General features: G+C 42.1%; 1 protein-coding gene across 1 annotated transcript in view; it reads left to right on the top strand.

Moving 5' to 3' along the window:
* Positions 1–8,209, top strand: part of stxbp1a (syntaxin binding protein 1a) — a gene marked incomplete at both ends in the record, with an annotated part of 31,930 nt that extends 23,721 nt beyond the window's left edge. Inside the window, 11 exons of the mRNA XM_080848204.1 lie at positions 432–562; positions 1,034–1,132; positions 1,771–1,831; positions 2,399–2,464; positions 2,809–2,889; positions 3,521–3,659; positions 4,125–4,234; positions 4,736–4,837; positions 4,975–5,060; positions 6,072–6,226; positions 8,097–8,209. Coding sequence (XP_080704330.1) covers positions 432–562; positions 1,034–1,132; positions 1,771–1,831; positions 2,399–2,464; positions 2,809–2,889; positions 3,521–3,659; positions 4,125–4,234; positions 4,736–4,837; positions 4,975–5,060; positions 6,072–6,226; positions 8,097–8,209 — 1,143 coding nt within the window. The remainder of the gene's footprint in view (positions 1–431; positions 563–1,033; positions 1,133–1,770; positions 1,832–2,398; positions 2,465–2,808; positions 2,890–3,520; positions 3,660–4,124; positions 4,235–4,735; positions 4,838–4,974; positions 5,061–6,071; positions 6,227–8,096) is intronic.
* Positions 8,210–14,333: the final 6,124 nt, after the last annotated feature.

Raw genomic sequence — 14,333 nt, forward strand, 5'->3', positions numbered from 1 at the left:
AATAAAACGTTTAAAAAAAAAAAAAAATATGTGTTAATATATGCATAGCTTGTATCTTCTATAGCAGTTTAAATATAAAGTAATTTTAAGACTAATGTCATTTTAAAGTAACAACCCATTTTGGGTCTAGATACACTGATTAGCCCAAAGGTACTTCAGTGGCGTGTTGCCATGGCTACCCTCTGACCAGATTTAAAATGCCTCTGTGGCCCTGTCAGACTTCTTGTGAGCCAGTAGCTTGCAGGTATTTGTTTTTAACACCTGACTGAACTCATTTGCCCTCTGCCATAGCCAGAAGAAACAAACTGTCAAATCAAATCAGCATCACAGATGAGGGTCACTCTTTCCGACACTACAACTCCCATCATCCTTAGCGTGATGTATCTCTTTCTTATCCTCCTGTCATACATTTGTCTCTACTGTCCTCCTAGGGTCCAGATAAGGCTCGCTCTCAGCTCATCATCCTGGACAGAGCTTTTGACCCGGTGTCCCCTGTCCTGCATGAGCTCACTTTCCAGGCTATGGGCTACGACCTGCTGCCCATTGAGAACGATGTCTACAAGTGAGGACACAACAAACACACACACACACACACACACACACACACACACACACACACACACACACACACACACACACACACACACACACACACACACACACACACACACACACACACACACACACACACACACACACACACACACACACACACACACACCACACGTCCATGCCCAAACACTTAAGCACATTAGTTCTGTACACACACAGGTAGATGGAATGCTTACCTCAGTTTATCTATTTTTAGCGTAGATATATTGAATTAGATGGTTTTGAACAGTTTAAAAAAAAAAAATGTATTATTATTATTATTGTACAGTTTCCACCTCTCAACATCTCGCCATTGTGTCCAGAGTCTTGTGCGAATGCCATCTTCATGTTGTGAAACAGCTGTGTAATTTCTGTAATCTCTACGTAGGGGAGGTTCTGTGTAATCTGCCTCAGCTAATGTAAGCTCTCCTCCTGTGTGTAGATATGAGACCAGTGATGGCCGTGAGAAGGAGGTGCTGCTCCACGAGGACGATGAGCTGTGGGTGGGGCTGAGACACAAACACATTGCGGAGGTGTCCCAGTGAGTGACTCATGGCCCCCCGTCTCCTGCCCTCTCTGTGTCTGTCTCCCTTTGGACAACTGTCCTCTAACGGTCCCTCTTGAGTTCTCTACAGATCTCTTATTTTTAGCACCTCTCTTTTTTCATTGTCTCTCAAGAATAGCAACTCTCTGTCCTCTTTAGAACTCTTTAGAACCTCTTTAGAACACTTTCGCCTCAAGTTTCCTTTGCTGTGCCTCCCTGTTCACACAGTTTTCTCCATCCCATTCCCCACCCCCCTTTTCTCTCTCCCTCTCTCACTATCTATTCTTTTTTTTTCTCTCTCTCCATATGGAAAAGGTGTGGTAAAGAGCTTGCATATACGTATGTTTCATACTTAACTGGTATAACGCCCTTCCTTCAACATGCAAGTCCTTTAAAAAACATAAAGCTATTTGTTCTATGTTAATGTATATGAAGGGCTTTAATTATGTATGTTTATGCAATATTAATATGTACACTACATATAAAAATGAATATTCTGTACATGACTTTTACAGACGATTTCCATATGGGCCTCTCTCTCTCTCTCTCTCTCTCCCCCTCTCTCTGGTGTCTTTTCCTCTCTCTTTGTGTTTAACAGTGGCAGTAATGTATCCATCCCTCTCTTCTCTCCGCAGGGAGGTAACACGCTCCTTGAAGGATTTCTCCTCCAGCAAACGGATGAATACAGGAGAGAAGGTAAGGAGAGAGAGCAGATGAGGAAGAGGAAGAGGAAGAGGAAGTGAGGGGAAGAAGGGATGACTTAACGCCTATTGCCTTAGAGGAAGAAACCTTGTTAATCTGAGTGCTGGTGTAGCGTAGATTAGCGTAGCAGGGAATTGCTGACTCATGGTAAATCCCCTTGCCAGCCTTAGAGAGGGGTTTAATGTTGATTGACTTGCTTACACAGCACATACCTCTGATGAGAGATGTGAGCCAAATCACTCCCTCAGAAGAAGAGCTTCCTATAAATAAGCACCCAGCGTCTTACTCAATATTGCATAGCCTCAAGAAACTAACAACAATAAAACCCACATTATAGTATATAGTATTTTGCCGTCTATGTACATGAGTATCTTTTAGATTTGTACACATATCAATACAAAGGAGAACTGTGCATGTGCATTTTTTCTACAGTATGTCTGTTTGTTTATGTCTACATGTGTGAATACATACTAACACATATATTCATACTATGGACATGGGCGATATATATCTGCATGGTATTCATACAAACATATCTGACCATGCTATATCTCTGTGTAGACCACCATGAGGGACCTGTCCCAGATGCTGAAGAAGATGCCTCAGTACCAGAAGGAGCTGAGCAAGGTCAGTCTTACCATACATACATACCTACCTTACTCTTAGCTATCTGCCAGTATGGTCGTGCCTGGCCCATTCCAGGCCCTTTTCCTAGCTATCTGCCAGCATGGACCTGCCTGGCCCTTTCCAGATATCTCCATTTTTATATTGCTGTGTTCATGAGTTCTTGTTGAAAAGGTTTGGAAAGGTATCTCAAAAAGAACAGTATCCCCTTCAAGGTCATAGGATCTGTGTGTGTGTGTGTGTTTGTGTGTGTGTGTGTGTGTGTGTGTGTGTGTGTGTGTGTGTGTGTGTGTGTGGTTGTTTGTGTGTTGTGGGGTTAACTCTGGTTTTTCCGTCCCTCTCTGCAGTACTCCACTCATCTGCAGCTGGCTGAAGACTGCATGAAGCACTACCAAGGAACTGTGGACAAGCTGTGCCGTGTAGAGCAGGTCAGTGAGTGGGTGTATATGTGTGTGTGTGTGTGTGTGTGTGTGTGTGTGTGTGTGTGTGTGTGTGTGTGTGTGTGTGTGTGTGTGTGTGTGTGTGTGTGTGTGTGTGTGTGTGTGTGTGTGTGTGTGTGTGCATCTTCGTGTACTTGTCTGTGTGTCTGTCTGTCTGTGTGTCTGTTTGATTTTATTTGCATTGTGAAGGCTCTTTGAGCAGATATTGCAGCACAAAGTAAGGCTGTGAGAGATCTGACCAGCAGAGTAGGATAATAAAAGGCCGATGAGTTGATTTGGTCTCTTCTCTCAGTTCTGGCTAAATGATAGACTTTTTCCCTGGCAGAGGACAAAATGTCAGTATTTGGAAATGTTTAGCCTACAATGCATAGCATGAACCAGAATCAGCCTTCAGTCTTCCACTAAATTAAATTAAATTAAATTAAATTTTATTTGTATAGCGCCATAACAATACAATTGCCTCTAGGCACTTAACAGAGCCCAGAGCCTAAACACATACATATATTAGGAAAATATATAATATATATTAAAAAATAATATATATAAATATAAAAGATTCAGTGATTGCAGAAGACTCTCTCCTCTAATACTGCCTCTCCACCCTCTATCGTCCTGCCAGGACCTTGCTATGGGCACTGACGCAGAGGGCGAGAAGATCAAAGACCCCATGCGTGCTATTGTGCCCATCCTGTTGGATACCAACGTCACCACCTACGACAAGATCCGCATCATTCTGCTCTACATCTTCCTCAAGAACGGTGAGAGATCTCCCGGTCCAACAACAGATAATAAAACACAGGTCTGGGATCTGTCCTTGTTCAGCCGGAATAGATAACAGAATGGATAGGACTGCTCCTACACCCTCTTAGAGAAGTCAAGTGGTAAAGACAAAGCACTTAGGGGAGCATTTTTAGTTACTGTCATGTGGATAACCTATTTAGTTATGTGAGGAAGCAGACGAATGGCTTACCCCAAAAACTAATCAAAGAAAAGGGTTTCTTCCTGGAACAAAATATTCTTCTCCTCATAAACACAAATGGGTCCAGCTGAGCAGCACGATGCTGTTTACTGTGAGCAGCATCGGTGGGGTTCTGCAGTATCACTACATCTGTGACTCTTTTGGCGTCTCCTGGCGTCCTGAGGACTTTCTCTAACATGTCATCGCTGTGATGCTATGCGGCGGCCATTTTGTGACGGTGCTTGTGTGTGTTGTCTGAACTCAGGGATTACGGAGGAGAACCTGAACAAGCTGATCCAACACGCACAGATCCCCCCAGAGGACAGCGAGATCATCAGCAACATGGCCCACCTGGGGGTTCCCATCATCACAGATGTAAGCTCAAGAGTTGCTCAGCCCTTACATTCTTCCGCCGGTCCCTCCTTTCTTTCTTTCTATCTATCTTTCTTTCTACCTCTTCAAAGATCCTTTCTTTTCAGTAATTTTAGATATGTTCAACCACGAAACTCCTCTGGTCATTACTTGCTTATTCACACATTCAGATAGGTTAATAATATCTATCTTTCCCCTTCTGTGTAATGTTGGAATAAGCCCCACCAGGTTTTCCATATTGACTCTCTGATGGAGCATGTCTCTGTCATATAAATTCTATCACTAGGTGACTTATATCAATAGAACTTCGAAACAAGGTTTAGGTCATTACAATGTAATATCTTATTTAAGATTGAAAAAGAGGGAGCTTTTTAACTTTCAAGAAAATGTTTTCCTTGCGTTGTTATAATCCTCTAATTCCTCCACTTGTATTTCCTCCATGTCTATGCTTTCCTGTCCTCTGTCTCTGTCTCTGTTTCCGTTCCTGTGTCTGTCCCCCTGTAGTCCACTCTGCGCAGAGGGAAGAAGTTGGACCGTAAGGAGCGAGTGAGTGAGCAGACCTACCAGCTGTCTCGCTGGACTCCAGTGGTCAAGGACATCATGGAGGTCAGTCTCACATAAACGCTGGTGGTGTGTGTGTGTGTGTGTGTGTGTGTGTGTGTTTGTGTGTTAATGCGTATTTATAATATGTGTGTGTTTTTTGTGTGCCCTTTGGTTAAGTTGTTTTTTGCTTTGTATTCCAGGATTGCATTGAGGAGAAGCTGGACACAAAGCACTACCCTTACATCTCTACTCGCTCTTCTGCTTCATTCAGTACTACTGCAGTCAGGTACACACACACACACACACACACACACACACACACACACTCACATCACATGTACCCCTCCCAACACACACACACACACACACACACACACACACACACACACACACACACACACACACACACACACACACACACACACACACACACACACACAAGGACACCTTCACAGCAATATAAAAATTGTCCCTGAAGTAGCACATTTTTTTAGTACTAAATTTCAGTTCTAAAGACAGAGGGCCGAGAGATCAATACTCATTTGAGTTCAGCGACAGACTGTGGCAGTGGAGCGATCAATACCATGACTGGTCCTCATTCCACTCAGTCTAACATCCCAGCTGAAAACCTTCAATATCCAGAATTCCCCAATTAAACATTAATAAAACCTCAGAGAGCTAAAAGCAATGACCAAAGCTGTTTTCCCTTTACAGCTAACAGAATAAGCTCTCTTGTGAATTGAAGTCTCCTTTCCCTAGTTTGTGTGTGTATGTGAGTATATGCATGTGAATGTGTGTGCCCGTGTGTGTATGTGGGCCGAGGACTGCAGTGTCGGGAAGGAGGTGACACATTGACCCATCTCCTTGTGGTGTTATTGATTTCAGTTCCATACCCAATGATCTCTACTCTCATTATGCACGCTATTGATTTGTACAGGCAACGGGAACCAGGTGTTGATTACGTTAGGGTTAGTGTGTGTGTGTGTGTGTGTGTGTGTGTGTGTGTGTGTGTGTGTGTGTGTGTGTATGATGGAGGTGCAGAACATTACAGTAACATATATGTATAGGAATGGGTCAAAAACAAGTATCAGTTATCCATATGTGCCCTGCTTGTTTGATATCAGGATTTATGCAGAAACTATTTAACACTATTATAATGTTGAGTGTAATCATATGAGTATCTTACTATGCCAATTGTAGTTCTTACCAGTGAGTGTGAATAAGAATTATACAAATAAGTGATGGTTGCTAATCTGATATTCTGCTTTTCTTTCACGCCACCTTACTGACCTGGCAGTGCCCGGTATGGCCACTGGCACAAGAATAAGACCCCTGGCGAGTACCGCACTGGACCACGCGTCATCGTCTTCATCATCGGAGGCGCGTCCTTCAGCGAGATGCGCTGTGCTTATGAGGTGACGCAGGCCAATGGGAAATGGGAGGCCCTTATCGGTGAGTCTGCCAGCACTGAGTGCCACGGGGCGGTATGGAGAGGGAGTTGAGAGAGACAGACGGATATGTCCCTTTAGACTCAATTCTGATAGACAGAGACATTAAAGTAGACAGATGTAGATTCATACACAATGTGTACATAGCTGATGGAATGAGAAGGTGATTTAGATTTGATCTTTAATTAATAGATTGTTCTTTAATCAATACGAGCACATACACACATACACACACACAACCAGACAGATACACACACACACCCACACACACAACCAGACATACAAGCACACGGCAGTGCTTATTAAGTATTAAGAAATCAAGTCCAAGAAATGTGAAGGTCCAGGTTGATATCAAACAGGGCAAAGAAGTATAACAGCCTTAGATATGACCCCGTTATTTTATAACATAAAGAAGATACATCTAGCCACCTCAAAACATGTTTTAAATGATCAAAGCAACTTTAGTGACACTATTTGTCATCTTACCACAGGTATTAGTACTTCAATGGCATTATTCACATTCAGACTACAACCAAAAGTCCTAAAAGGGGAGGCGTGAAGGGAAAGACAATAGTAGCCAGCCAGTACTAGCAGTAGCCTCCTGCATACAACCGTCCCAAGCTGTGTACAAAGGCTCAGGAAGTGTTCCACTTTAACTGGGTAATGACACTGACATTTACTTGTGTTTTAGAGGTTAAAGTATTTGATTACATTTATTTACAATAAATAGTATTAGGGCATCAGTAGAAGACTTTGATAGCATCCAGCTCTAACTGCTTGCATGCTCTGCTTCAGTATCTGTGTGTGCGCAGAAAGTGGCTTTAACTGTGTCCTTGATCAGCTGTTCCTTGTTGATTCTGTGTTGTTTGTTATGATCAGTTCACTAACTATGAAAGTGTAACATCTGTCTTGTCTATCTAATTTTGCTGTCTCTACGGCTCTGTCCTGTAGTTGTGTGCTGTCTCTTTTTAACTTGTTCTTGAATTGCAGACAAGCCAAGTCTGTTTTCGTAAGTCTGGGTTTTCTGTGTGTGTCCGTGTGTCCGTGTGTTGTACTGTGTGTGTTTGTTGTCTTTTTGGGGGGTGGGTGGTATTTGTTGCAAATTTTCATGTTCTTGTCTCAGATAGTAGACATTATTGTAATGTCTGATTAGGCATGGCAAAACAAAAATACAATCTAAATTAAAAACTGTAAATTACCAACAGGGATGTTCAGTCTTACTTATAGGAGTTTTTATTAGAGCTGTTAAACTGGATAACAAAACTCAGGACCAGCCTGAATGCACTAGCTTAGACTTAGTGTGACTGAATGGTAATCGGCTCACCTAATGGGCGCTTACAGAAGTGCCGAGGTTAAAGGGAGAATCTTTAATTCTGGGGGTTAGTTCTCTTCTTCCTTGTGTTTCGAAAATACAGCACAATAAATTGGTACTTATCTGCTAATGTGCTAATCTCCACAAATGTTCCCATCGTCTGCAGGACTGACCTTCAGTCCACTTGCCCAGGTCCTTCTCAAAACAGAAAACTACCAGGCTTATTGGTTTACTGGCTGCCGTTCCTCCTAAAATTACTGTTCTCTCTTTAATATACCATTCAGGTCATTCCCACTAGAAATACAACCATGTGAAAAATCAATACATTTTATCACTAGTAGAAATGGGATATGGTCTATTTTGAATCATGTTGGATGGGGAGAAGTTGACTATGGATTTGTAGGATGTGAATGTTTAACCCTGTCTCTCCATGAAGCCAGAGTGGGGCCTAGGCCAGAGGAGAGAATGCGAGCGAGAATGTCGTGCGGGGGTTATATACATTTTCTGCGGTGCGGCGATGTGTACTCGAGCATGAAGTCGGCCCCCCTCTGTTCCTCTGCAGGTTCCACCCACTTGCTCAACCCAATCAAATTCTTAACGGACCTGCAGCACCCTGACTTCCGAGAGTCCACTAGGGTGTCCTTTGAGGAACGAGAAGCAGTCGCAGACGAGTGAGACAGACAGAGAGAGGGAGGGATTGAGAGAGAAAATCACACTCTGAACAAAGTAAAGGCAGCCGTGCAAAGAAGTCCTTTCTGGCTCTCCGCAGCACAAGGGCTTTCTTTCCCCTCTTGTTTCCTCCTGCCACCACACTCTTATTTCTCTTCTGCTGTTTTTTTTACTCCGTATCCCCCAGGGATGAGTGTCCACCCCCTGTCTGCTGACACGGCCAATCAGCGATAGGCTCAAAAGCTCCACCTCCTGCTTGCTCCTCCTACCATTTAATGAGTCTTAATTGGCCAGTCCATATAATGCCTCTTGTCTTTGCTTCTACTGCTTAGTGTCACTGTAAACCAGACTAGACCTATGAGACTATCTACCATTAAACACAACAAATACAACGTGTGAGAATCAACATTGGATCCTTATTTTTAGGATTTATAACGATATTCATTCATTGTGTCAGGAAATACATTCTGTAAATCTTTCTGATGAAAGTGCAGTGCACAGCTGTCACTAATTCAGAAAATAGAATTAAAGATGCGGTCTACGATTCGGTTTGATGTTTGACCTCAACAGCCAATCAAATGACAGCCCTCCCTTCCTTGCTCCTGAAGCACGTGTGTTGATTGGCTGGGATTGTTTATGGCCGCTAACACTGAACGGATAGCTAGACGACCATGAGGATCAATTTATTTAATTTGAGAAAAAGTGTATCGGATTAGAATCACGGACTGCACCTTTAAATCACCTCGTAAATATAGCCTGTGCTTTCCCCTTCCATGCTCTGCTACTCATAGCCCCCAGGAGCTTGCAGGAGGGGTAGCCATTTATGTGGGGTACGTGGACGTCATCCCTGCTGACCTCCCATTCTCTCTCTCCGCCGGGTGGATGACACCGCCCGGTGTGCCCTCTTAACCCACGACTGCTGCCAGATCCGGGTGATGAGGAGCCCCACTTCATCTCGCCCGCTCACCCCAATTCCACCCCACCCCACCCCTCCCCCCAGACTTAATTTGCACACTGGAGATCCATTTTTAAAGATGGTTTATATGACAGTTTGACACCCCAAAACTAAATCAAAAGACAATCAACCATATCATCTCAAATGGTTTTTCTTTTTTCCTTTGAGGAGAGGGTTGATGTTTTGATTTCAGAAGCAAAGATGTGTTCATGCTCCTTTTTTTATCGTCCTCTTCTTAAATGTTCAAAACCTTCTTCCAAAGCCCGCCGCGCATTACATGCCTACATTGGCCCATGGCTGTCTGTAGAGGAGATGTTGTAGTTCAATCTGCCAAATTGACGTCTTCTCCCTGCTCCACGGCTCCACCCTCTGCAGACACCCAGGCTGGAGATGTAGCTATGTTCACTAGATATGCTTTAGCATCAAAAACGCTCCCTCAAAGCAGCCCTCTCACGCCCCGCACATTACCTGCTATCTTCACTACCTTTTGCTTTAGTTAGGCATCATATGTGATCGGTAGGCGTAAGGTACACGTAAATATAATAGACACAAAAACTCATCAGGTGTAAAGCCAATAAAATCTCTAAGTGTTTGTTCCAACCACATTTCTCACTTGAATAGCCACTCTTCTGGATCAAGCTGATTGTCAGCTGTTGAAGTCTTTGGTTGGAACAACTACCTAAATTTCCCTCAGGATTAATAAAGTATCCATATATCTATCTATCTACTACCTGAAGGATAAGTCTTATATCTGGAATATTTAAATCCAGGCTTTCCAAATGTTTGGCCCGCACCACCATTTTGAAAGTCACCATTCCCGTTAGTAAATCTCTCGCCTATTGAGTGGACGTACCACCTGTTAGAAAGTAAAGAGAATCTGATTGATGCCGTTCTAGCTCAGATCTACAAAACAACAAGGAAACTCACATTAGCACACCTTTATTTTGGCTTGGGACCTGTCATGGTGAGCCTATGCAAAGGACATTTTCAGGAAGATCTTAAACTCTCTGATACTCTCATACAGTTGAAAGCCCAGTGCAGTTGAATTTTTCAAAATGTCTAGGTCAAGCTAAGTCAGGTTCCAAGTCAAATCACAGTCAACTGTGTGCGTAGAAATGTCCAAAATGAGTTAGTTGACCACGTTTGTGTTTTAATCACACTGCACAAAGTCTGTGTTCACCAAGGCACCATTAAGGCTTATGCATGTATACAAACTACTAACATATCTGTGCTCAGTAACATGGAAACAGTGAATGTCTGTCAATGAAAGGAAAGAATGTAGGTTCTGTACATGCTGAAGCCTTATATCTGGCCTCAAGCAGCGTTCATTAGAGGTTCACCACTAGTTGTACACATAGTGTGGGTGTTGTTCATCTGCTAAAGCCATATCACAATTTTTTTGTTTGTGTTTTAAATGTGCACAGTGAAAAAGAAACCACAGTTCTATGACTGTCAGAAGGCCGCTATGCCGCATACGGAACTTTGTTACCTTACTTGCTGAGAAATGGAATTCCAAGTTAGCCAACTTCTTGACCACTTTACTACCTGCGTAAATATCAAGAATTCCTCTAGAATTTTCATTAGGGAACCTTTCAAAAGTATGATTGCAAAAAAAGGTTTCTTTTGCATCGAAAAACACATGGTCAAATACTTTGCTTAGTTAGTATTCCACTTCTCAACAAGCAAAGGAACAAGTCCAAGTCTTCAATCGTATAGCGGCTTAGAGACAGAAGATAGAACTTGAACCATGTGTAGTATGCCCAACTCCTTTACATACTGCCACATTCGGGACCTACCGAATGGAAAAACAGCCATTGATCCTCTACTATAACCAACTTAGCAAAAATAAATGCTTTTGATTAAGGTAACTCGGTGAAAGCTAAGTCCCTGAGCAAGCGTTGGATAGCAACCTGGCTCTTACAGTGTTTCAGACTACCACGTCAGCAAAGTTGTGTGTTTTGTAACAAAAGACAGGGAGGAGTGTGAGTTGGGCAAAACCAGACAGAAGTTGATCGGTACCTCTAACCACTTCTAGCTCTTACTGACCCAAACCCCCGCCTCCCACAGTACCTCATCAACTTCAGATGGACTTGCTTCAAATCATCTCCTCTGTCTGTTTGACAGAAAGACCTTGTAGAAATGTAAAATCTTAAGAGTTAATTTGGAGTTTTAATAACATTTGTATGGGTTAAATTTGTATTTGTATGAATTCATTAATTTATCACAGTAAAGCTAAAACCCCAAACCTTGGGCTTGGTGTTGAGAAACCTACAGCTTTGCTTCAGAAACACACTTAATATTTGGGCCTGTTGAATTACTGTGGTTACCAGTTGTGTCGACTGAATCAAGCGTTTGTTCCATGCCATGGCTTATCTACTTCACGTGTTTGGAGTTTATCACAAAAACAGCCCCTTGGAAGCAAGTCATGTCAGATTTACAGGCGATAGCCGTTTGGGACAAATGTTTGGTTTGCTCACTTTAAAAATGTGTCTTCAGCTAATAGTTTCATATTCACTCAGTTTTTGGTTGTTCTTTTGGTTTTAGTTTAATCATAGTTGGGAAACAATCGTATGACCATTTGTTTCACATACGTAGGGTTATATTTGGTCATATTCAGTTTATTTATTAATTTTGTTGGGGGATTGAAGTCGGGGTAAAGTATGGTTCAAACTGATCTTGTAACAGACTAGATGTGATCTAAAAATATATTAACACAAGTATGTGGGCCTTATCTACCATTGCAATCAGTAGTAGTAGTATTACATACTCAGAACACAGTATCGCTGTTGTATTGTATAGCAGTAGTACTAGTAGTTTAGTCACGTCTCTAAGTGCCTTGCATTCTTAATGCACTCATATCTACAACACAATCATCTCCATCCACACCTCTGGATAATTCAGTTACATGTCTTTTTTAGTCGGTATACCATATAAAAAGCTGAAAACACATTTTCAGGCTGCAGGAATGATTGGATGTATCTAACAGCTTTCTTTTTGCTCTCCCCAAATCCCTCTCTTTCTCTCTGTTTTGTTTTCGACACTCTTCTCTCTCTCTCTCTCTCTCTCTTGCTCTTTGTCTCTCTCTCTCACTCTCTCTCTCTCTCTCTCGCTCTCTCTCTCTCTCACACACACACAGGATCGACTAACGTATTCACCCCCACCTTCCTCCTGGACACTCTCAAGACCATGAATAAACCAGACGAAGAACCAACAACCTAAAATTCCTCCTCCTCGTTTCTCAACTTTGTCACTGTCCTCCCTCCCCTCCCCTCCCTCCCCCACTCCCCCCCTCCCCCCTGCACCTTCATCCCTGTACTCCTGTATTACTGTGTATGCATCTTGCTTGATGAAACAAAAACAAAACAAAAAAAAGACATTGGTTAAAAAATTATATATATATATATAGTATAAATATATATATATATACATGAAATAGTATGTTGGAAATGAATAATTGCAAGTATTCTCATGTTTTACGATGGATGCAAATGATTGAAATGGGTTTAACTATCAAGACACTGTTTCAAACTGGAAGTACCAAATGTAATATTCTATGCTATCGAACCTGCTAGAACGTGCCCAAGGTAGAGCCTGTGTTAGTTTGTTGCCCTCTAGTTGAATTGTCTGTGTGGGTGGGAAGGCGAGTTGGGGAAGGAGTTGGGCGGGGAGACACTCAGGATGGAATAAATCATATCGCTGGATGCAGAACGGCATCCTTTAGAGTAGATACGGACTCTACTATCTGGTCCTTAACAAGGCCGAGCCATCCGAGACAAAGCGAGCTGAACGCCTCAGTTTGTGTAGTTTAAGACGGTTGGTGTGACTGGCGAGACTGTTAGACTGTTGGACACACAGCTATGGGGAGAAAGGCCACTGTCGCATGGAAAATATTATAGCAGAGACTCCGCAAGCAGGGCTTCAGTCCGAACCCAGCCAACCACAGGCCATCCTTCTTCCAGCCAATCAGAATGGGGGATCTTTGAATTTGCCATGTCCTTTCTTATTTTACAATTTTTTTTTGTTTCTTTTCCTCTTGGGAGACTTCACATTAAGTGTCAAAAAGGCCACTGCTTGCTTGCGAAAAATGTTTAAAAGAATATACAAAAAGGGCCGTTTGTATTTCAGTATTGTATCCTGTCAGATGAAGTCTTCTCATTGGTTAGTAAAAATGTTTAACCGGGCCATGCACTGAGTGGTGTGATGTTGTATGCCATTTGTTCGATGTTTTAGCGTCTCACTGTTGAGTGGTGATATTTCTGACTGTGAAGTAGTTAAAAAAATAAAATGTCCTTACAAAAAAGAAGAAAAAACAAAGCCAATGTGAAGCCACTGTGTTAGTGATGTTTTAGCTGTAGTTGTAGTGGTAAACTGGGACTCAATAAACAATAGGTATATTTTGTTTAGTCTGTCTGTTAGTTCTCTCTTCTGGTGCAATGATAAACCTTCCACTGGTGAATGGCTTTGCAAAGAATCTTTTCCGCCCTTTTAAGATGTATATATATTTATTTTTCTGAATGATTTCTCTGTTTCAGCCCCCTTACTTCTGTTCTGGCAAAAAAAAAAGGTTGTATATTGCACTACGCGTTTCCTGGGATGCAAACGCTTATTTAGTTGTTATTTTGTCTGACTTATGTTTACTTTTATTTGTTGCTGTTGTATAGCGTTGACTGTGTCTGATTTATATCAAAATGATTTATCAGAGAAAATAATAAATGAGAACGTTAGTCCGTCCTGAACTTGTTCAACTTACTGGGATTCTATGTTTGCGAGTGTTGAAGCACAAACAAAAGTATACTTCGTGTGTACCAATGTACTAAGGCTGTCTAATAAATTGGCTTCCATTACCAAGGACACAGAATCAGTGCATTCTTGCGCCACATAAAATATAAATTCAGAATGGTTCTTTTAGAGGTGAAACCAGAGTTCCCTTGTGTTTTACCCCTAAAAAACACCACATTCCATTGACGCTTTGGAATGGACTATTTAATGTACCTTTAGACCAAGTACACAAACCATTTGAATAGCTCCAGGGATGAGAATCTTCTAGACAAAAAATGTGGAACAGGATGACAAACAGGCCAGTTTTGGGTGCAGCAGCAGTGCACTGACTGCCTTTCATTACAGCTCGTGCTTCCTAATAAGGGATTTGAGATGAACTAAGAAGACCCTTTCATA

The sequence above is a fragment of the Sprattus sprattus genome, assembly GCF_963457725.1.
Source record: "Sprattus sprattus genome assembly, chromosome: 11".
Classification (NCBI taxonomy): Eukaryota; Metazoa; Chordata; class Actinopteri; order Clupeiformes; family Clupeidae; genus Sprattus; species Sprattus sprattus.